Below are 24,899 nucleotides of genomic sequence, written 5' to 3' on the forward strand. Positions count from 1 at the left end.
CTGTCATGTTAGATTTACCCCTGAATATTTTATGAACTCCTTCAGAGAGGCAGTCCTTTATCTAAATGCCAGTTGATTCCAAAATGTTATATCCAAATCTGGATTATTCTGTTACAGTATGACTTCAGACAGTAGCTTAATTTCATCTGGTTGATTGCCTTTGTTAGAATTTAAGATTTTTTTTTTTGTAATTATTATGTGAGTGTGGGCACATGTATGCCATAGCTCACATGTGGAGGTCAGAAGACAACTTTTGGGAGTCAGTTCTCTCCTTCCACTGTGGGATCTGGGGATTGAACTCAGGTTGTCAGGCTTGCGTGGCAAGTGCTTTTACCTACTGAGCCATCTTGCTGGCCCAGAATTTTTTTTCAAAGGAAAAAAAAAATCTTTAGTATCCAATATTGTTTACAATAAGAAAAAAACCTTGTGTTTGTCATTGGTATTAACTTCTAATTTTCTACACTCCTTACTTCTGTTATTATGGCACTAATGTATAAAAAAGGAAATTATGGTTATCTGCCTCATGCAGCAAATTAACTTTAGAAACCACAGATATTCTGAGGAGAAACAAGGGTCACACTCCATGCTATCACATTTTAGTAAGCCATTTATTCACAATGGTCAAGTGTTCAGAAACAATTCAGTTTATGCAAAAGAAATGGATTTCAATCTGGTGCCATTATTCTTAAGCATGTTAGTGCTCTAATAGCTGAAGTAGCAGTAGATTTTTTGGGCCTCTATTCCCTAGGCTTCTAGTTTTCACAAAGCCATAAAATTTAGTCCTTAGAAAAACCAGGGGAAGCAACTTCTACTGACGTGCTCCATGAAAGGGGCCGGGGGCGGGGGGTCTACCATTGGGTCTAATCTGCTTCCAGAAGAGCCTACCCGGTACCATCCCTCTAACTGCAACTGGGATGGCCCAGGGAGAACGTGCATAGGTAATATGCTTGTCTGATTTACTGACAACTAATTTATAGTAAATATGCCCATTACTATAAGCAGGCAGATAAGCCCCATGTACTAATACTTAAAACACAAGTGTTTGATCTATGAATATTTGATTAGCCTTTAAAATGTTTGTTTCATAACTTAAGTCAGAATTCCACCAGGATGTTAAACTGAACATTGGAATTCTTCCCACAGCAACTTACTCAGGGAAATAATTGATAAGTCAGTTATTTCGGTAACTGCTAAAGGCACATAGTGAGAAAAATACCAGTGAAAATTAAAATATTAAAAAATAAAGATACTTAGTGAAGAATTCAAAATTGTCTTACATTAACTTATTTAAATTAAAATTCATCACTGATGCCATGAAGTTGGGAAGTGTTTAAAACTGACTTTAAAAAGAAGAGAACCCATTGCTGAGGGAGGCTCACGGGTACAGCGCTCTGGTAGTAGGCCTGAGGCTCTGAAAACACTAAGCGAAGATTAAAGTTTCTCAAAAAATGCTTTTTCAGCCTCCAACTGTGATGTTAAATAGGAAAGTTCTAAACATGCCGTCAATTACGGTATGTGTTAGACGTTTATACATTAAGTATTGTTCCAGTGAAATACCTTTACCATTTAAAAGAAAATGGAATCTATTTCTTAGGCTAGGGAGATTATTTATCCCCTCCCCCATTTACCCTAATTATCAAGGTTTTATTCAGTGAGCCTTTGGCACCTACTGACTTATCAACAACAGGAGAATGGTAACCCATAGTGATGGAGGGAGCGATGTTTTGTAAGGACAGAAAGCCATATCTGGAATTGCTGCTTCTTAAAAACGCTTATCACTTTAATAACAAAGAATTGTTGGTTTTCTTGAAGGTAAGGACAGTCTTTACACAAGTTGATTTTAAACACTAAAGTGCACCACAAAGCAAATTGTATTTCATAAACAACTTTAAAGAGGTAGCCATAGATCCAGTGGTTTTAAACTGGCTTTCCAAACAGCATTTGGGGTTAAAGGCATATTATGGATGTCAGGGCTGTAATTGAGAACACAGGAAGGTGCCCATGGAGAAACCCAAGAGAGGCTGGGATGTTTAATGTGGACACAGAGGGGATAATGCCGATGACAATCCATTTGCTGTCAAGAGTCTCAACCCAGGTGCTGGAACATGTTCTGGCCTCAGCAGATAAGGATGGCTGAGGATCAGACCTCTAAGAGCACAGGATTTTTAGGACTTGAATTGTGCTGTATTCCCAAGAGCCTTCTAAACAGAGTAGCTGAGAACATGATGGTGCTGTTCAGGGTTGTGTTCTAATGTGTAGAGAATTCTCAATGTAATATGAATATGAAAACTCTTGCATGATTTGATAACCATTTGTAACTGTCATAGGAACAGCATACTGTTAAGTATGAAAAGATAAATTTTAAAATGGATGGAAAAAATATGTAAGATTTTCTAGCTAAATGTTTGGAGTCAAAAAAGAAAAAAAAGGTCCTTGAAAACAAAGAGCAGTAAATTCCTAAGCCTGTTGTATTATTACTAAGTATTCTTTTAAATGTTTATTTCATAGCAGGTTACACTGCGTTTTATGTAGTAAGTCTGAAAATGACCTGAAAAGGGCAAGTTTGCCTAAGCTATTTTATTCTTTCAGAGAAGTAAATACCCCAAAAATCTTTCTCATAGTTGACATCTGTGACAGCAGTGTTTTTAGTGTAACTCTCCCACAAACCTGAGACTGTCAGGAGGACTTGAGCACATTAGGGTCTGGGTCTTCTCATTTTGCATTAGAAACAATATTCAAAATGTTTAGTCTGGAGGTCAGTTACACTTTTATCTCTTACCAGCTATTAGTGAATACATTTGGGAACTATCTCAGGAGGCCCAGGTCCATATTTTTGGCCTTAAAACATTTAACCACCAGCTAATCCACATCTCTTGTTTTTAGAAATGTTGTCTTTATGGTTATTAATATCATTGTTTGTTAAAAGACCTATGAAGGCAATTTTTAAAAATATCTTAATTTGGACACTGTCCAGTAATACACAAAGATCAAAACCAAGTGGCTTCCACGCTACAGAACGGGCACTTTTTACATGGCTCCTGAACTGCCTGGAGCTGTTCATTATGATGTGTCTTTGCTTAGACCGAAATCAAACCTTTAAAAATCTTCCAAATTTCGAGTGTTTTTATTCTGAGCAGCACATACAAAAAAAAAATCAATGGCCAAGGTGCGTCACTTTGCTTAGTTCAGTGCTCTCCACAGGCTCGCTAACTGGTTTGATCTACTTTTGGCAGATTTAAAAGATCCTGGATGTCACTCGACTGCATGTGCTTCCTTCTTGCTCTTGTTGCAAATATACATCCTCAGACTTCATTGAGGAACTCCAGATTGAGACATGCTGGGATGTGGATTGAGTCCATGGTCAGGGAAGATGGATTAAATGGAAACAAAACAGGAAACATGTGTTTGAAGTCTAACAGCAGTTGCTGAGGGTCATTCCTCTCTTGTAGCTGGGCCTGTGGAGGGATGAGATTGTTTAAGTACGTAGTATATTTGGAAACAGCCAGTTTAAGTTACTTCACAAAAGTGAGTTGGAATATAGCATGGAAAAATTTCTAAGATAACATGGGAGGAGTGTGGAGTCAGGAGAAGGTGAAATCACTATCTGTCCCTGAGGCATGTGCTGGAGAGGGGAGCCCTGGCTCAGGCTCTTGGAGAGGAGATGGTTAAGGTTCTCTTCATTTTCGTGTACTTTTAATGTTTCCATTAAAGAGACGCATCTCTTAGGGTGCAGTGGTTTGCCATGGTGGCATCAATTGGAATATTTAAAGGAACAAATACTCTTCCTTTTTTCCTATCAGAAGCCAGCTGTTTTAGGAAAAGTACAATAAAGAATTCAACAGCAGACTTGGGCAAGTAGAATGAAGAATCAGTGAACTAGAAGGTAATGTAGTTAAAGTGATCTGGTCTAAGAAAGAAAAATGAGTAAAAATGAATAGAGCCAGATGTGGCAGTATATACTTGGCAATCCTAACACTTGGGAAGCAGAGGTAGGAGGATCAGAAATTCAAGGTCAGCCTCAGCTACATAGCAAGTTTGAGGCCAACCTGGACTACATGAGGCCCTGACTCAAAACAAAACCAACAGAACTTGAAGGACCAGGAAGCAAAGTACCAGCATCTATACTGTAGAAGTCACAGAAGGAAATGGGGGAAAGGAGCAGGAAAGCATTTGGACAATGACTAAACAGGATTTCTATATGTATATCCAAGAACTTCAAGGAACTTCAAGCAGGATAAACTCACACATCAAGACATACAGTCAAACTGCCAAAACCCAAAGATAAGGCATCTTGATAAAACAAGAGAAAATGGCTTTGCCATAAAGTATCCTTAAATGAAATTAACAGTTTAATTTTCATTAGATGCCATGGAAATTAGGCAGTGGGATGTGTGCTGGATAGCTTTAGTAACAACTTGACACACCTGGATTGAGGGCGCCTCAATTCAGAAATTGCTTTCATTGGACTGGCAGGTGGCCATGTCCATGGGGTACCTTCTTGATTGCAGAGTGATGTGGGAGGGCCCAGCCCACTGTGGGTGGTGCCACCCCTGGGCAGGTGGGCCTGTGTTGCATAAGAAAGAAAGCTGAGAAGGGGCCTGGGAGCAAGCCAGTAAGCAGTGATCCTCCATGGCCTGTGCTCCAGCTCCTGCCTCCAGGTTCCTGCCCTGAGTTTCCTACCTTGGGCTCCCTGATGAACTGTGACCTGGGAGATCTAAGCTGAATAAACCCTTTCCTCCCCAAGTTGGTAGTGGTCAGCATGTTTTTGTCACAACAATGGAGAAACAAACTAGGACAGGATGACACAGATGAAAGAAAAAAAACAAATACAAGAGAATTCTACATCTGGCAAAATTTCCATCAAGAATGAAGGAAAAATTGAATAATTTCTGGAGAAGACATTTTGATAAGTTTCAACCCATCATGAACAATTGTAAATAGATATGCACCGAGGAACAGAGCTCCCCCACCCCTAATATATGAAGCCCAAATCGACAGAACTGAAAGGAGAACAAGCTTTCCATGAGCAGTTGGACACGTTAGTCTTCCACTTTTGATAATGGAGAGGACAAGACAACAGAAGCTGTAAATACCATTGTACACCAGTCAGTCCTAATAACCACACAGAACACACCACTTAACAAGAGCAGAACATGCTTATTGACATGGAAAATTCTCCAGGACAGACCACAGATTACACAAGTAGTAAATTTACAATTAAAACCACACAGAATATTCTTTTCTGACTATATTGCTACTGAATAGGACTAGAAACCAATAAAGGGAAACTAGAAAACCCACAATGATACTGAAATTAACACGTTCTTAAATAGCCAGTGGGCCAAAGAAATCACAGGGGAGCTTTGACTAGTGAAAAATGAAAGCGCAGCTGCATGGGCTGTGGAGAGAATAGTACCAAGATGTGTTTAAACTTGCAGATGTAGGCATTAAAACAAAAGAGACACTTCAAATTAAAATAACCTAACTAACTTTAGAGAACTTAAAAAACAAGAGTGAAGTAAACCCACAGCAAGCAGAAGACAAATACTGAAAATCATAGTGGCGATGAGGGGCACAGAACAGACGAATACAAAGAACCAATGAAATCCAAGTCGGTTCGATTAAATTTATAAAGCTTTGGCTTGACTGAGAAAATGGCAACTCAGAAATGAAATTATTATGAAAAATCAAGAAGTAATGATGTTAAAAAACAAAATCAATAAAGAGAGTACCACGAACAATTTTACACGAACTGGATAATCTAGACAAAATGGATAAAATCCCAATAACATGCAAACTACCAAAACTCACACAAGAAGAGGCAGTGTCCTTGTTTCCTAATAAATAAGGACATTGAATTAGTAATAATGAAATACCTCCCAACAAGGAAAAGTCCAGGACCAGAGAGCTACAGTGGTGAATTTTAACAAACAGACAAAATTAGCATTAGTTCTCAATGACAAAGACTTGAAGAGGAGGGAGCACTTCCTAACTAACCCTGGGAGATAAGGCCAGTAACACCAAAGACAGACAATGACCCTGTAAGAAAACATAAGTGAAATAAACCAGATCCCAAAGGGTAAACATTGTGATTCTAAATGGACAAATTCATAGATACAGAGAAGAGGGGAGGGGAGGGGAGGAGCAAGGGGAAATAGGAAATTACGCTCAAATGGGTAGAGTTTCTGTTCAGGAAGATAAAAAATTATGTGAATAAATAGTGATAGTAGTTATGGAGAATTGTGAATGTACTTAATACCACCTAATGAACACTGAAAAATGACTTGAATGGGAAAACTCTGCTATAATTTGGACCTGGAATGTCTCCCAAAGACCCACATGCTAAATGCTTGGTTCACCACCTTTTGTGCTACTGGGATGTAGTGGACACTTTAGGATAGAGGTTGATCATGAGGGTCATGCCCCTGAAGGGATATTGGGATCCTGAACCTTGCTGTCTCTATTTTGCTTCCAGAATGCTGAGGTGAGCAGCCTCGTTTGCCACACATTCCCATTGTTATGTTCTGCATGGTTACCAAAGTAACAAGGTTGAGTAACCATGAACTAAAATCTCTGAAATGAACCAAAATGAGCCCTTTCTCCATTTAAGTTGATAATATCAGGTATTTTGCCACAATACCAGAAAGTCAAATAACATAAATAATTACTTCTGTCCCCCAAAAGGGAAGGAAGGTAAAAAGTACTCATCTCAGAAGGTTGTGAAGATCAAGAGTCAAATGTGTGAACACTGCATCCAGTTGCTGGCATATGGCAAGCTCCATTTGTTACTGGTATTGGCTTTGCAATATAGGTTTTTGTTCTTTTGCTTGAGAATTAACCATTAACTTCTGAACCACAAACTCCAGTCAGGAGCTATACTTTAAACTAAGGTCACTGGACCCTAGGGGTATTGCCAAGGTTTGAAAAAAGTCAATAAATTCTGATTTCATGAAAACACAGCTCATGTAATACTAGCTTGACATATGAAAACTGTTGATTTTTCTTCTTTGGGAATTAGCGACAATATTTTGATAGGGTTTAACTCCCTAGAGAGTTTCATTATTTCCCTACTTTATAGGAGGGAAGACCAAGGGCTATTACCTGCTCAGTACCTACAGCAGTTGGCTTTTACAGCTAGGTCTAGCACTCAAGGCACCTCTGCTTCTCTTTGAGGCCAGTAAGTACATGGCAGCACTTTTAATAGGCTTCAGAAGGCAATGGGTTTGAGTGCAGGATTGTGAAATGGCTTCCCAGCAGCTCCAGAACTTGGAATTGCTCACATGTTGTTCAATTACCCAGATAATAGAAAGCATTGCTGAGACTTCCAGGTGTCAATCACAACGTACTCACATCTGAAGAACGGGACCAAAACTCTAAAGTCATTTAAAAGTTTGACAAAACAGTTGGCTATAATAGGGAGAGAAATTTAGAATAGTGGGTATAATAGGGAGAGTAGCTGAGAGGAAAGAAGGATATTTAGGAAGGAAAAAGCAACAAGCCTAACTAATTCAAAGTACCAAATGGTGTCTCTGTTGGGACTTGGCAGAGTGATCTCCGGGATTGCTGAAGGCACACACTCGACTTGGTCGCATTTGTTGCTGCAGACCAACAACCTGGCATATGGAAGTGTACATAAAATGTGGAGGAGCAGGAGGCTCTGGGGAAAAGCCCAATTACACCTCTGCAGTTCCTGTTATTTCTTGTCATTAGCTATATCCACAGGCTCTACTATACAAAGGCCTTGAAGAAATTGTAAAATATTTAGGGGAGAATGTGGAAATGGGACAAAAAGGAGATGCTAAATAATACCTGTATTTCAGTTTAACAGTACAAGGTACATACACATGTAATCATTAAATTAAAATTCTCAAGGTAAATCATGTCACAGAAATCCTCTTGTGAATTCTTTGGTGAGTTTAACAACTCTTCAAGCTTACATTCTAAAAGTTTTAATATTGAAATGTTTTAAGGCTATGTGAAATTGTGCGTATTCATGGGGCACTATGTGATGTTTCAGTACATCGAGGTTTGTGTCATTAAGCATCAGTATGTGCTGCATATAGCACCCAAGCCATGGCAGGCAAGCAAGCAGCCTGTGTTGTTGGTACACGGAAGCCAAACTCAGGAGGGCAAGAGTGACTGACTGCTCATCAGCTCGTGTGAACACTGTGCAGGGAAAGAAAAATAAAACTACAGCTGGCAAAATATTTTTTTTGACAGGATTGCTAGATAGTGAAACTGATTACTGGGGAAGACTTGGGTTTTGACTGTACATATTTTCAGACAGTATCTGACCCTTAGCCTATGTTCTCTGTGTCCTTAATCCATTAGGCCTTCAAGTCTGCTTGGCAGGTATTTGTCCACTTTGGACTGAATTCTGTTCTTGAAAACTATGCTCTTGCCAGTTTATGATCAGTTAAGGATGGTTCCCCTTGGTTGTGTCTCTCAGATATTCAAAATAAAGACTTTCTAAACTTGCACTTTTGCTTAAGTCACGTTTTAGCTCTCCGTGAAAATCCTTAATGGGTCAGGGTAAGGTAACTTGTGTCTCCTCTTCTGTCACCCAGTTCCTTCTCCTTTCAGGAGCTGGCTCTATCCTCATCCTAACCTCCACTGCCAATCAGCACCTCCCCTGCACTTTGATACCTCTGTTGTGTTGGGGGACTGCGTATATAATAGCCCTTGGCATTTCCCTATGCCCTTGAGACAGCTGTCTACCTTTAGTTTGACTTGGCATCTGATCCTTGATCTCTGGCTTCATCTGTACTCAAACATCAGGCTAAAGTTCACTTACTCTTTTGCACAGATTTTTTTCAGATATAGGGCACTTTTTTCTAAATCTCTAAAGCTCTTTGAAATCTCTAAATAAAATCCTAAGCATTTTCAAAGAACAGTTCAAAACCCACTTTCTCAAAGTTCTTTAACACCTATTTTAGCTCCATTTCCCCCCAGATTCTCCTCCTCTGATTGCTTCCCGCCATTCCCCCCATCCTTGTTTCATGCTGGCATCACTTCACTAGTCAAAGTACTGTGTCCCTCCAAAGTATTCCCCACGTGTAACTGCAGAAATGTGTCCCGTTTTTCAGAGTCATGATTTGAATACTGTCAGTAACTGGCATTCTCAAAGGCCACACACACTCAGTCCAAACCTCCTTGGGCCGAGCTTAAGGAAGCTCATGTTTTATTAAAACTTCACATCTTAATATACATCTAAATACTCATCTGCCTGATGTTTCCTTCCAAGAATATTCTTAAAGGCAAATATTGTAAGTCTCAGAAACAAAGTTTGAGTTTGACTTATATCCTTAGTTTCTTCAGTCTATTTGTGTGTGGATGGAGCTAATTTTCAGCTTTTTTGTTAATTCCATTTGGTGCCTTAACTCAGTAAGATGTTCCTGGCAAATGAAACACTCCTGTCCAAGAGCTAAGAGGCAAAGATAAAGTCCAGCGCTCTGTGTGTGTGTAATGTTATTTATGAATAAGGTTCATGTTTATTTAAGTAAAAAGCCTAAATATGTAAGGTCTTCTAGTACAAAGTGTAATCAGTATTAACAAAGAAGTTAAAACCAACATTTTTAATGTCTTTTATAGTGTTTGACTAGGAATTTATAAAACTGATTAATATTGGAAAACTCACCTGGATTGTTCGTATGAAGGATACTGTTACCCGTTCTTCAAATTCATTCAAGGGAGTATAAAGGTTTAAAATTTTGACAATCTGTTGGAATAAAAACAAAGTTTAGCACAGAGCTAAACAAACACAAGGCAATCTTTGCATTTTAACTCTATGACAGTGGTATTATACAAGAGTGTAACCTTCTTCAAGCTGGCCCCACAAGGCATGTGACACAGGCTGGGAGTTTTCATGCATGGCAGCTCCTTTGGACTTGAGCTCCTGTACTGTATCCATGTCCTGGAAGCCCACCCCGACCCTGTGCTTCATGACTTGTACAGAGTAAGAAGTTCAGAAAACGGTTTCATGGAACCCCCAGCCTCTTTTCTGCTGGTAACTTAAAGGTTTCTTCCAAAGACTACTGGGGATTTTATCATACTACCCTACTTAACTACCTAAGTACCCTTATACCTTTTCCTTAAGAAAATTCATTTCCAAGTAAGATTTTTCCTCTTAAACAGGGCAGTTTTTTTTGTCTACCTAGTAATTATTTGGTGGAAGTATCTTGCCCATGTGTAAGGCCAGCTGCATTCAAGAAATAAACTCACCAAAGTAAAACATATTTAAATGGGGTTGTGTGGGGGATGGAAAACCGCCAGTAACTTTGCAAAAGAAGGCAGTTTTCTCATGAATTTGCTAGCTCATTTTTAGTAGACAGTAGAGGAGGTAAGAAAAGTATGTTCAATTTGCTGCTCTGAGTTTGGAGTTGGCTGCTTTTAGGTGTTGGATGGGAAGAGGATGCATTTGATTGGGAGAGTCTGGTTTCCTTTTGCTGGTTTCTGTGGCCCATTTCCAAGTAGCCATGATCAAAGCCAAGAGATTTATCCTTTAAAGACTAGTAACATGACTCTAACCAAATTATAGTGTAAGTATAATTTTGGAGAGGAATGAATACTTAAGTACTTCTAGATTTTTAAGGACTTCATTAAAATGATGCAATTGGAATTACAAATTAAAATATGGTCATTAAAACTTCAGTTGTGAAGAAAATATAATTATAAACAAAGCAAATAGAACCTAATGCTAACAATTTCAAAAAAAAAATTAAATTTCCAGAATTCATTGTTTTAAAAAGTTGTTACATGGAGCCAGTGAGATGACTCAGTGGGTAAAAGTGCTTAGTACCAAGTCTAGTGAGCAGAGGTCAGTCCCCAGGACCCAGGTGGTAGAAGGAGAGAACCAACTCTGGAAAGTTGTCCTCTGACCGCCACACATGCTTACATGTATCATGGCGTGTGCGCATGCAGACACATAAATAAATGTAATTTTAAAAATTATTAGCTAAGGTTTGTAGGCTTATCTTGTGACAGAGTAAGGAGAATTGAAGAGTTATGGGAAAATGGCATCTGATTTTATAGACCACGGTGCTTTCTGATTCATCAGGAACATCTCATCAGTTGCAAATCCAGAATTGTGCCATCGAGGCTGGGAGCACAGCACTAAAATACTACAGGTGACAACAGACTGGGAGGGCCAGTGGGGCCTCGAATGGCTGTACCTGCTGGGTGCTGAGGGAGGTACACAGAGAGCAGATGGCCTCGGCATCCTCCTGGGTTTTCTTCTTCAACTGCAGGAGCTGGGCTGCCTGGATCAGAGGTTCCATAGTCTGAACTCCTCCGCTCTGTTGAAGGTTTCTTCCCCGAAGCCACTCTTCAAGTTGACTTATATTGTACCTTAGTCACAGGTAAAAAGTGAGCTGTGTTAAGCCCTAATTCACGGGATGAGGATATCTGCTGGGATTTGCAGGTGAGGTGCCACCGCTACCCTCATCTTAATCATTTCATATGGCTAAAAGCTTGCAAAGTAGGGTATGGGGATAGCACAGCTGGTAAAATGCTTGTCTTGCAAGCATGAAGACCTGAGTCTGAGCTTCAGAACCCATGTTTTAAAAAAAGCTGGATGCCAGGCATGGTGGTGCATGCCTGTAATCCCAGCACTTGGGAGGCAGAGGCAGGTGGATTACTGTTGAGTTGAAGGCCAACCTGATCTACATAGTGAGTTCCAGGCCAGCTGGAGCTATAGGGAGACCCTGTTTCAAACACACACACACACACACACACACACACACACACACAAAAAAGCTATGCTTTTTGTGTGTGCCACCTGCATTCCAGCGCTGGGGAAGCAGAGACAGGTGGATTCCTGGGCCTTATTGTCCAGCCAGCCCAGCCTACTCAGTGAGATACCTGACATGTCTTCTGGCCTGCACATATACATGTTTAAAAAAAAATCTTGAAAGTGTTTAGCATTCAGTAACCATATATTGAGTGAAGACTGGCTGATGAATGAAAGAAAAATGAATGTGTCTATATAAATTAACAGGGCGAGGGAGTCATTAAACACACTGAATTAAAAATTTATATTTAACATACCCAAACATATTTATACTTCAGAGTATTGGTAACTCAAAATCCATTTCTCTCACTGACTTAGTCACATTGCATTTAATCTTTGAATCTGTGTATGTTAACATCTTTAAGCTCTGTACTAATTTGTTTACTAGGTTACCGTTTCAGTTGGGTGAATTACACTGACCAATAAAAAGGTGATGGATTTGAGTCACATGCTGACTGTAATGAGCTATATCAGTTGGATGTGGATCTCACTTTACAGGCAACTGTCTTGTATTCTGACCCTAGCTAGTGTTGGGGGCCATGGACTCCATGTGTTGGAGTGAGGTTCCTCTCTCACCTGAGTTGCATGCCCGTGCTCCATGAGCAGACATCCTTCCGCAGTAGGAGGTTGTTAAGAGTCACAGCATTGATCATGTAGAAGAGTTGTTTGAACACCTGAAGGATAATCTCAGGATCTAGGCCCTGGTCACACATGATCGTATGAAAGGAGTTCATCTGGCGGATGATGGCCTCCAGGCAGTATGAGTTCTCCCCATCCACCATGCTGGAAGAGCGCTTCCGGTAGCCGGTTGGCTTCACACCAGACAGCCCCTGGATACTCTCATTTTCCAACATGGCAGAGACTGAAAGGAAAGCATGGTTAGAGAAGATTGCATGTTTTCCCTAAACAAGCTGTTGTGGGCCACTCAGATCAATGAAACCATCCAGAAGTATACAGCACATGTAGGAACCACATACATCTGGCAAAGAATTTCTAATATGTCAGGTCTCCATATCTAACAAAACATCTATGGAGCAAATTTTCACATAAATTTATTGGTGACAGGACAAAGATAATAGATGCATGCCAAGTTTTCATAGTTGTATTATGTCTGTCAAGAGTCTAGAGTTTAAGAATTGAATCAGCTCAAGTAGAGTCCTGGCCCAGCCGCTGACGGTATAATTTACTATGAGGTTAGTTGGTCTGACATCTTTACTAAGCAGCATTTATCTGTGTACAGGAGCTTTATGTTCACTGTCTCTTTTAACCATCCAGCAGCCCTATGAGACACTGCTCATTTTACCAATGAGGCAATTGAGGCACAAAGAGGCTAAATCATTTGCCTACAGGAATGCTGCTAGGAAGTGGCAGCACTAGGCTCTGAACCCAGGTCTGACTGACTCCTGCATGGTCCTTTCAACCATCATATTACTCTGAGTTCTGGAATATCTCCCCTTTGTTGTTTTGCTATGTCAGTTCTTCTTCTGTATGGCGGCTTAAGAGAAGACCGGATATGAGGGAGGATTTGGTGTGAACTTGATCCCAAGAGCTAGCCTTCTGGATTGGTCCTTGGAATCCACTCATAAGACATTCATGTTGTGAGAACCTAGAGAAGGCATTACATGCAGGTCCAGGTTCAATTTCTTCCTCAGCCTCAGCTGTGAGTAAAACACAGATGTTGCTTTTCTGTTAACTTAGAAAACCCCTGTTTTTCAATGCTGACTTCATGCTCAGCACTCAAGTGTGCTCACTGCTTTGTGCAAATTGACTAAGTATAATTGCCCGAGTGCTTCCTGCTGGGTTCTTCATGAGCATAAACATAACTCTTTAATGAATGAGGGGCATCACTGGCAAGAGGGTATTGTTTTTAATGTATGTGCATTTATATCTTTACATTATTTACTGAAATTCATCTGTTGTGGAAAAATAACATGTTACAGAAAAAGAGATCAAGGAGAGATCACCTTGCTATGCTAGCTAGCATTATGCATTTTTATAGTGTGTTGCTGAAAGTTTCTCACATCTCAGGCATGTTGTGTGCACCTCCTTGGGCCTTTCACAGGATGGCCCTGGCTTTGTGGAGGCCATGGCTGATACATCTGATTCCCAAGGGCAGGAAGAGCTTACCACAGCCACTCCTGCTTCCAGATCCCAAGATGTGTGTGGGAGACCTTCAGTGCCAGCTTACCTATCATAGGCTGCAACAAGCCCTCAGCGATTTTAATGAGCTGCTGATAGATCTGAATGGAGAGGTCACTTAGCACCTGACGGTATTCGGTGAGGTCAAAGTTCTTGAGACAGTGTTCATTCTGCTTTGCGGTATTCTGCGTCATGAAGCCCTGCAGAGGAGGAGTGTACATTACTGAGGATCTGAGGTCTTCTGGGCTCCACACAATGTCTGGAGCTTGGGGCACTTTAACAATCTCCTATTTGTAGGGGCCCTACTCAGGCCCTCCCAATGTATATGATGTTCTTGAGGCCTTTGGATGGCCCTTGAAGGTAGTAAAAAACTCCCCATGACAGAGGAGTCAGAACTGTGTAATTTAAAAGGCCTAAATCATTTAGTCTAGATCCTCAAAACCAACCAATATCTGTAAAGCAATAAGAGTCAGGAAAAAGAGATGGAAAAAGAGGAATCCAGCTTTCTGACTGTTGTCCTGAGCGTATATGGAGGCCCTATAGGAGTATGACATGGGCCTGATTCTACTTGCATGAGACATTTCATATGGATTCTGTCACTGCGCATGAGTTCATAGATGAACTGAAATGGCAGCAATAGTGCTGGCCTCTCAGCTTTGTGCAGTAAGATGGACATGTAAGCACTAATGTCAGAAGGACTGTCACGTCTTTTCACTTTTTAAAAATATTTTATTTATTATTATTATTTTTTATTTTATGTGTATGAGTATAATACCTACATGTAGGCAGGTGCACCCTTGTGCAATGCCCACAATGTCAGAAGAGGGCTTTGGATCCCCTGGAACTGGACTTACAGACGGGCCTGCATGTGTGTTAGTGCACCCGTGTTGTGCAATGCCCGCAGAGGACAGAAGAGACCATCAGATCCTGTCTTTTTACTTTTATCTGTGTTCTGAGACAGGGTCTTGCTATGAAATCCAGGGTGGCCTCAAACTTACACAAGCTCCTCCTGCTTCAGCTTTCCAATTGCTGGGATTATAGACAAATGCCTCTGAATCCAGCTCCAATGTCCTTTTTATTTAGGCTAAGGAATATCAAGAGCAGCCAAGAAGGATCAATAATTTCAAAACAGCAGCCAACCCCAGCACAACCTCTTGCCCTATGCCAAATTAAAAGCAATTTTAATAAAACAAAAGTAGGCAGATGAGGGAGCGACTGTGATTGCTCAGAGACACAGTCTTTCATTCTCCCTTGTTATTTAGACTATACAGGCCCAGCTGTACTGTGGTTCTTATCCCTGAGAATATAAGCACGTGGAGCAGCCTAAGGTCACGGAGTCCTTAGTCTGAGCTCCTTATATAAAGCTCTATTAGAATACAGGAAACACTGGTTAATGCTGTCAACTTGACAAAAATGTAGAATCACTGGGAGATAGGCCTCTGCGCATGCCTGTGGGGGATTTTTTAAATCTGGGTTAATTGTAGTAAGACCCACCCTGAATGTGGGTGGCTCCAGTTTCATGGGCTGAACCCTGTACTGAATGAAAAGAGGAGCTTGAGCAGCACGCATGCATGTATCCCTGGCTCTCTGCTTCTCTACTGTGGATGTGATGTGACCAGCTGCTTCAGGGTCCCTTCACCTTGACTTCCTGCAATGACGGACTTGTGACCTGGAATTGTGAGCCAATAAACTTTCTCCCGTAAGTTGTTTTTGTTAGGATATTTTGTCACAGCAACAGGAAAGGAAACTAAGACTCAGGATAAGGTAATGAACCTTGATGAAATAACATTAAATGTTCTATGTGAAGAGCTTATATATTTTTTTGTTGAGGATAGAAGCATCTGGTTTGAAGGAAAGGGCATTTCTTCTACCTTTATGCCTCCTCATAGTAAAGGCAGGTACCCACACTGAAATTCTGATTCTTGGGAGGGAGGTGGGTCAAGCTACATTCCTAAAATGGCTGGGGAGGCAGATCCTTTTATTGCCTCAGGGAGAGGCGTGTCAAAATGTGTTTTGGCTCAAAAGATGGAATAAAATTTTCAGTATTGTTGCACTATTTTCAGTTTTGCTACATCTTGGCTCCAGGTAGGGTGAGATATGTGAAAGAAAGGACAAGGTAAAGTTACTTGTGGGGATATGGGAGGGGGCAGGCCTGGAACCAGTGAGATTCTCACTGGGGAAACTGGAGATAAAGTACATGTATGTTCCTAGGTCTTGGGGCTGAAGGCAAGGCATGAAAGAAGGTCATCCCGTCTATGCTGAGTTCCAGATAGGGCTGTATTTAAGAGGTCCAGGGTAGAACATAAAATGCTAGTGTCAGTTGGGTCTCAGGTCAACAAATCAAATTAGGTGAAGTATGAAGTTGGGTCTCAGGGTTCGTTTGTTCCTATACAGTTCTGACAGTTGATACCTCTCTTCTTGTGGCCACTTATATCCTGGAATGGACAGACTAACCAGTTGGCTTAGGAGACAGCATGGTACATTAGACAACAGCTTTCTTGCCTTCTCTAGGATAGCTTCAGATATGTACAGACACAGGACCCCTGGAGAAGCCAAGGGACTTCCTGGCACTGGATGTCAGAAAGACTTGAAGCTCAGGTCTCCTGTACCCCGACCCAGCCACACCTGAACTGTAAATGGACAAAGTGGGGCCCACTTCTGGGTACTTCTATCTCACTTACCTCATCCCCACTGTACTGCTTCAAACAATGAAGGAGGCGGCAGGTATTGGATAACCAGAACGATGTCATCTCAAAGTCGTCATTGTGCTTCTGTGGAGAAAATGCACCCCTGACACTGAGTGTTTTGCAGTGGGTGACATTCTCACTTGGTGCCTCATTTTCCAGGCTTCCCATCTTACCCAGTATTCCCGAGCAGACCTACTGATAGCCAATCCACTTGCCAGTCACAGAGAGAATACCCCTTGTGAGAGGCTGTGTTGCTGTTCCTTCATTACCTGAGATGGTATATATAAAATCATTCCATGGTCCCCTGATCAGTGATGCATGCACAGGGACACATAGGAACAACAGGCTGTTCCCCATAGCTTAAGAAGGTGAAGGCAGGTGGCACAGATTGAAGTTCATCCCCAACAGCTCCGGGCTCTAGTCTAGTCTGAAGCATGGACTGGATGACCCAGATTCTGAACTACCAGCTATCCAACACAAGGGATACTAGGGGACAAGACAGTCAAGTATTCTGGTGTCCTACTGATCTAGAAGTCAGATGCTCAGTGGAAAGAAACTAAGTGACAGAGGTTGCTTAGTCACCCATACACAACTATGATTCATTCAATTTCTACACTACAACCACTGACTTTATGGAGCCCATTTTGTAAGATGTCATCATTATTTAAATTTCAGGAAGTAGTGTGAACTGTGACAATAAAATAGGGTGGCTGAATTCATGGGCTGTGGGGCTAGAGCAGGCTAATTTAGCTTACAATTACAGAATACTTCCCCAAGGAAGTGACATTTGAAGCCCTAGGCTGGCCTAGATGTCAACTGGAGCTCAAGGCCAGATACACAAATTTGAGAGTGACCAGCATGTGAAGGATAGAGTTCAGGGCTATGAGTGGCTAACACTGTGTACAGAGCTTGTGGCAGGGAAGGCTGGGCAACTGCCAAGGTGCACAGCCAGAAGCTGAAGGCTGGTTTGGTATTCTCTGAGCAGGGACTACAGACTTACTGTACCAGAACTTGTCTGGCCATAGTACTGCTGAGGCTGGCTTGTCTTCTGAAAGTGGGGATGTAGGGGAAAACTGAGTCAGCCTTTGAGAGCAGTGACACCTGGAACTGTCACTGAGAGCTAATCTTTCTCTAATCCTAGCTCCCCCCACCACCACCTTTCTTGGGTAGGCCTTAACCCTGTACAGGGTAGGTAGTGACTGAAGCAGTTGCCATTCAGAAAGAGCCTTTTGCCTTCAGGTGATATTCTGTGACCTCTGTGAGCAGCCCTGGCCTTGCCCAGGTTGCCTTACATTGTAAGCTGATGAGTGGTGGAGGTTCTTCCTGCGCCACCGCTCTGAGCAGCAGGTACCCAACCCCTTGGAAAGGTGGGAGTGTACATGGATTCCTGAACTAAGCTCAATGTGGCCATCTCCCTAGCATCTATGGAAGTGGGCTGCCATGCCTTCCATAAACGGAGAGGTGGCTGGAGGCCCACACTGGAGTTCTGGGCTTCTTGCTATTTCTGAGTCTGAGCATCCTCTTGGGGACTGCTATGCACCTTGGATAGTATAATTAGGATATTGGCATAAACCAGACAAAGAGAAGCAACAGGTGCCAGCTTCTCTCAGATTACTGGGAACTGAAGTCTTCTGCATGGGCTCCTTACCTTCAGGACTTTCTTAATGCCATTGATGGTGGAGGTCAGCAAGGAGTGTACCTTGAGGTCATCATTGGTATAATCCGCGTGCCGGATGCACATGTAGAGGATGTATGCGGGCAGACAGGGCACAGTGCCTGACAGCATCTGGGGCTTCAGGTCTAACAGCAACAACAGCAAGAGTTAGATCTATGGTGATACTCTGGCTGTCAGAATCCTTCCTCCAAATAGAAACACTTGTACTATTTCCCTGCAGCTCATCCAGGAATTCACCTTTCACAGCAGTTGGAACAGAAACAGGAGGGAAACCTCCTAGGATACTTGCTTTTCCAACCCAGCCACCAATAATTGTAGACACTAGTTAAAAAGTTCGAGTACATTCCTAGTTGCTTATATTGAACAATGAAACAGGCTCCTAATGCCTCATCCTACCACATGGAGGGAAAGGATTCACAAGCTACACACTGATGCCATGGTCCTCATTCAAGAATAGGCTGGTGGCTGGAAGCAGGCTTCATCCACTGGGGTGAAAATTCCCGATTCCTTGGCACCTCCACTTCCGACTAGGCACAGCTGGTTTTTGGCAGCCAAAATGTGAAATCTGGCCTCAGGAGAATTTAGTAAAATCATGTTTTCAACAATAAACAGTTGGTCAAGGGCTGGAACAACCTCTGGTTCATGGGGCTGTGATTCTGGGAATGAATGGTCTGACAGCACTTGCTGGGTAGTCTCACAACTGAGCTGATCGAGCTGCCACTGTCACTCTGTTCTCTCCTCAACCTGTTGCTTTCTCCAGCTGTTCGCTTGCAACTTTTTCCACCTGCCTGAGACTGTGACTCTTTATCAACTTCATGCTGATACTCAGCCCCTTGTCCCTGGCCTGCTAAAGCCCCTGGAAAGCTCGGAGAAGCTGTCAGCTTCTATTCCAGAGTGTTCCAGGGAGCTAAGGAACCAGGTTTAAAGCAGTGAGTGATGGCAATCACCCACAGCAGTGGGAAGGATGGTCTGGTGCCGGGTTGAGATGACAGCTGAGAAAGTCCTCAGAGTTTCCTTGTAGCCCTGGCTGCACTCCAGCCCTTTGCTTTCACACTTACTACCCTGTCCAAACCAAGCCCCATGAGCCCTCTAGGCTTGAAACTCACCAATGGGGAGGCCACCCCACTCTCTACCTAGGGTAGGCAGCATCCTCAAGTCTGCCAAGACTGATGGGGTTAGGGTGTGGCTGTGCTGCAGGTGCCTTCAGTTGCTATGTAGGCTACACCATTCTCTCAAATACATTCTTCTAGTCAAGTGTTAACTGCAGGCCATAATATTGTGGATACATGGTTAACATTTTGGCATTTCCTAGGTTCAACAGATGGCTGTAGATTGGCTCTGGACTCTAATTAGAATGCCAGAAACATTTATCCCAGAAAAAATGTTTTATAGATCCACACTTCCAACCTCTAACTTCTTATTTTAAGCTTTACAGACAAGAAGACTTGCCTTAGAATGTTTTATTGTGATTGAACAGGCTTGTCTCAGTTTCCCAGGTAGACATTGGCATCTTAGGGGGTGGGGAATCACTCTACTTTCTTCTCTCCTCTGAATTAACTAGTTAGTGCTAGGTTTCTAATTGGTAGTCCATCCATTTGGATGGCTCTTCTGGAAGGCAGATGATGGTGTGCTTTTTCTTGGTAAGTAGGCAGGAGGCGACTGCCTAGACCCATCTAAGCATTGAAAGTAGGAAGGAACCACTTGTCTCACGCTTATTAACTTATTAAAGTAGAATAGGGTCTTGTTTACCTATTCAGTTAACTCTGATGCTGTGGACTTCATATTTCTTTCATGACAGAGTAAAGGGTTGTTCCTAACAGATGCAGCCTATTTAAAATGAACGTGGGTCATATTTAGCTGTTGGGCAGTTATAGGGCAAAGTAACTTTATAAAGAAATAAGATAGTCATTGGCAGGCTACTAAAAACACCCAAAGCAAACAACCAAAGAACAACCCATTCAAGACAGAAGTCACAGCATTCTTCCTGTACTCTTGGCCTAGGCACAGTGCTCAGCACAGGACCTCACTGACCTGTAATAACTTCCTCTAGAGCAGTGTTTACTCTAACTTGAGCTTAAATGCTCTGGCAGAGGCTGCTGCTTCTGACTTCCTCATTGTGAGAAAACTTTGCAGTCTGCTCAGCTCCTTCACCTTTGCTATATGACACAAGCTGGGGTAGGCAAGGGCAGTCTCACTATCACATTTTACAGATGGGGACACTGGTACCACAGAGAAGAAAGCTAATGGCATGGGTTTAGAGGCTCCAACTCTATCAAAGGGTCTTCCTTTTGTCCAGCAGGACTTTCTCCTCTAATATTTGTCCTCCTTGCTGTACAGGAAGCTACTGGGTTGGACAAAGCAGAAAAGGGAGCTTGCTGAAGGCAGATGGGACTGAGACAGGAGGAGGAGACTGGTGAAGCAGACTGGGGTTAGAGAGGAAAGTGGTTCTCAAGAATCCTGTATGCCACCTCAGAAGGCAGCACCCACTTCTGGCCACAGAAACTATCCAGACATAAGCCTAAGCAACCTGAAAATATGACCCAGACCCCATGAGCATCCATGAAAAGTGACCCCAAGGGGAGTCCCTCTAACTTAATAGGGAAAATATTCCCCTCTCCATAGCTGCAGGGGGTAAAAATTCAGCAGCAGGTATTTCGGTCCTGAGAACCAAGCTAGTGAGGAAGATTCTGCAAAGCAGCTCTCACAGTTGCTCAGTAACTTCGGGACTATATTGGATTCAGTCAGGTTATCCATGACACTACCACATGTCTGGTAAATGTGGGGTAAATGTGGGGACAGCACAGATCAGCTCTGAGGAACTTCCGTGATGGACCTGTGATATCACAGGTGTATGAACTTAGTGCTCCTCAATGAGCACATGAACCACCTGCCTTTATCCCATGTACATCACCCTGTTTCAGGCAGCCTAAAGGGGAGCTTGGATCCTGTGTTTCTAACCCCTTGCCAGGAGTTGCTGATGTTGCTGGTCCAGAGACCACACTGTGAGCCATAGATCATTGACCCTGATCCTCAGAACTTGGTGCTACTGGTATCATATCTTTCCCCACATCACACACAAGAGCAGCAGTCCTTAGCTACATGGCTAGGAAGGAAAGTGGCAAACTTACACATAGGTTATCTGACTCCAGAGGCCACACTCATATGTGCTGAATTACACAGGACTAATAAACTGTAAAGTTCTATACAAACAGAAGGCATTTGAATTCCTGATCTACTATTTATCCCCTGTGTGATCTGGGGAAGTAACTAGAATGATCTTAGTGTTCTCCAATATGAAGTGAGGGTAACATAGTACCTACTAATAGAGATGCTGGGAGAAATACATGGTGAGAAGGGCAGGGCTTTTGGCACAGTCCCTGACAGCAGGATGTGCCCTATAAGCCTAAGCTGCTATTGCCAAAGTACAGTTACCTACACAGAGTCCCAGGGAAAGGACTGCAGCTGCCACTAAGGAGAAGCACAGACAGGAGCCACACTGCATCTTCCCTATTCCACCCACCACTGGCAGAACACAGGCCCCCCTTTCTCGAGTTTAGGCAAGGCTGTAATCCACCGGGAAAAGCAGCAGGTGAATATTAGGAATAGCTAGAGATGGTAGAGAGGACTAGGCAGAACTGGGAGAGATGGGAGCACTGGAGATGGAAATAGGAATGGGTGGAGTGAGAGCCAGCAGGTGGGGTGCCACAGCAGGTTCTGACCTGTCACCAGGTTCCGGATGAGGAGGGCCTCGTCCTCCTTGTGGTACTCCAGCATACCCTGGAAGTCCTTCTCTTTCCGCTGGACCGTGACCTGTCTTGTGAGCTCATGTTGCCGCCTGTCACTCTGAGCCAATGCCTGAGTAGCTGAGTGGGAAATAGATGATGGAAACACAGTAAGCACATGTATCTGAAGGCTACCTGAGGGTGGCCCCTGTCTGAGGACCAGTGCTCTGGGTTCTGGAGCACCCATATTCTATGTAGTCTGCTCCTGAAACCTGAACCTACTCTAGCTAGGGGTTGAGGACTCTGCCACTTAGTTCTGGGGTCCACTGTGGACAAGGGGGAAGAGCACCCCTGAAAGGGCAATGTGCAGGTTTTAGGCCAGAGAAAACTTGAGAAGGGGATGGATGGCAGCAGCACGTTCAGCCTACTCTGCTAACAACTGCTTCTCTCCTCATACCAAGCTGTAAGGAAAGTATACTACCTTTCTAGGAGGATAGCTAGCCAGATCTGTTTTACTCAGAGCCCTGTGTGCACCACAGCATGGCCATCATGACCCCGAGATGCAGGCTGGGCAGGGGAGCAGATGGTTCCAGGGGAGCAGATGGTGCCAGTGGACCAGAAACACTGTTTCTCACACCAAATGTAGATGAGGCTGGGGAACCTACTAAGTACAGACCACACAAACACAATTCTCTGGGAGGAATTTGGTGGTGCCACTGGGGGGGTATCAAGGACTTGTCAAACTTCATTCTGGCCTTTCCGTAGTGGAGTAAGATAGTGGAATCCAATGATTTATCGTCTGCATACTTAGGTGCCTTCAACATGCAGGATACTGTTGTAAGCACAGGACAGATATAAAGTTCCCTAATCTTGCCCCACTAGCCTGGCTCAGGAGATGCATTTGCATGTTTACATGGAAATACAATCTACAATGCATCAGGACCAGCTGCCAGGCCAGGAATGTTCACCTCCTGTGTGACTGATTAGAGGGGAGTTCTGTGTGCATAGACATGCAGAGGACCCCCAGGTGGGAGCTGGGATTTCACTCTGGGGAGGTGAGAAGACAGTGCTGCAAACACAGGCAGAGCCTGGGAAGCTGCACAGTTACCTGAGAATGCACAATGAGGACTGGGGGGGAGGGGGGGCGGGCAGACAGAGAAGCACTGCAGGAGGGGAAGGACAAGCCTTCTGGACTTGGGGAGGTGTTGGAAATCAAGAAACTTCAAGAACAAGAACCTGAGGGTGAGAAGATGAAAAACCCACAGATGGAAGTGCACAGGGACAGGTGTGGGGAGACCTCCTATAGCAGCACTGGCTCTACATCCTGTGATCAGGGCTCTGCCCCACACGCTGTGGCATCAGGGCAGTTTTGGGTATAGCGCCAACCCGGGAGCAGTGGCTTCTGAACTGAGGGCAGAAGGATGAACAGGGGTATCTGTGTGATGAGGGGCCTGGGGGGGTTGCAAGCAGAGTGGCATGTGCTTATAGGCCACATGCAGATTTGCAGCAGCAGTCATAGGAGACAATATTCCCAGGGCGTTCAAAGAGCGATTTAGACCTCTGCCTGCCGTCTGGGTCAGACTAAATCAGAAGTTCAATCCTGACACCTCATGCATGGGGTGAGTGCCCTAGGTCTTTGGGTTACAGTGTTCTTTCACACCAGAAAAACCTTGCCTCCAACTCTATGCCTTTGAAAGGCAGGTACCATCAGGCCTCCTGTGTATCCCACTCCTCCAGCTGATGGAGCCTGGCTCACAGAATGTAGCAAACACCTGCTCAAGATGAGTCTCTGCATGCTGAGAACATGTGAGCTCATGCAGGCTGCATTCTCTTATGACATGGCTGGAGCAGGCATAGCCATCAGGAAACTGGCAAAGTAGGCAGTGGGCTGAAAGGCAGGCAGCTGAGTCCCACAGGTGTGGCCAGGGACACCTCTGCCTCACAAGATGCACACTACCTTCTAAGTCCTGGACTTTCTTCATGTAAATCTTCAGCTGCTTTTTTAGCTTCTTCTCATTCTTTTCCAGCTTTTCTACCAGTTCTTTAAGGTCCTGAAAGCAGAAGGAAAACAGATGTGAGCCCCACCCTGGACAGAAGGTAAAAACTTACCAGGAGCAAAGGAACCCAGGGAGGATGAGGAACCCAGCTCTGGCAGGGCCAGAAGGGCCACCTCACACAGGCTCAGCCTCTGCTCCAGAGCCCAGGAAGCAGATGGTGAGTCAGAGTTCATTCTCTCAGTAACAACAGGGCAAACTCCTCCCAGGCCAAATTCCTCCCATAGGGGCACTCTGGCGCCATGTGGAATCCCAGGCCTCCTTAGGTTGCCATGTCAATCCTCAGGGGATATCCAGCCTAGATGTCCAGGGGAAAGGTGGGCAGCACTCTGGGTGGAGGTGTGGGAAGGTAGGCACATAGCTGGAAGGACCAGCAAGGTTACCTGGGACCAGAAGCAACCAGGACAGTGGCTGTGGCCCCATTCCCTGACAACTGTTGCCACTGGAAGCAAGTCAGTCCATTGGGACCCAGAACAGCAAGCTGTTTGAGGAAGGACTTTGCTATTTATTGTCATCCTGATCCAGATGGGCAGTGGTTCTTTGTGGTAGGAGAGGTGGAGAGGAGAGGAGCCCTGCTCTTTCAGTACTAGGAGTAATGGAGAAGAGAGGAGCAAACAGTCCACCCTGAAAACTCAAAAATTTGGGTATACCTCATCCCTTACCCTCCCCTCATGTGTGTGTGTGTGTGTGTGTGTTGCTGGGTAAAAATCCCAGAGCCAGCCGGGCGTGGTGGCACACACCTTTAATCCCAGCACTCGGGAGGCAGAGGCAGAGGCAGGCAGATCTCTGCGAGTTCAAGGCCAGCCTGGTCTACATAGTGAGTTCCAGGATAGC

At 43.6% G+C, this 24,899-nt stretch overlaps 1 protein-coding gene across 2 annotated transcripts in view; it reads right to left on the minus strand.

The window, feature by feature from the left end:
• Nucleotides 1-1,747: 1,747 nt before the first annotated feature.
• Nucleotides 1,748-24,899, minus strand: part of Myo5b (myosin VB) — a 361,461-nt gene continuing 338,309 nt past the window's right edge. For both annotated transcript variants that reach the window (XM_029557950.1, XM_029557949.1), the window contains 9 exons: nt 23,969-24,062; nt 22,009-22,152; nt 18,263-18,414; nt 16,609-16,698; nt 13,977-14,127; nt 12,365-12,650; nt 11,172-11,346; nt 9,638-9,718; nt 1,748-3,455 (listed from right to left, as the gene is read on the minus strand). In XM_029557950.1, the coding sequence (XP_029413810.1) occupies nt 3,303-3,455; nt 9,638-9,718; nt 11,172-11,346; nt 12,365-12,650; nt 13,977-14,127; nt 16,609-16,698; nt 18,263-18,414; nt 22,009-22,152; nt 23,969-24,062 (1,326 nt within the window). In that variant the 3' untranslated portion in view covers nt 1,748-3,302. The remainder of the gene's footprint in view (nt 3,456-9,637; nt 9,719-11,171; nt 11,347-12,364; nt 12,651-13,976; nt 14,128-16,608; nt 16,699-18,262; nt 18,415-22,008; nt 22,153-23,968; nt 24,063-24,899) is intronic.

Source organism: Nannospalax galili, unplaced genomic scaffold (genome assembly GCF_000622305.1).
Source record: "Nannospalax galili isolate Female #2095 unplaced genomic scaffold, S.galili_v1.0 scaffold1228, whole genome shotgun sequence".
Classification (NCBI taxonomy): Eukaryota; Metazoa; Chordata; class Mammalia; order Rodentia; family Spalacidae; genus Nannospalax; species Nannospalax galili.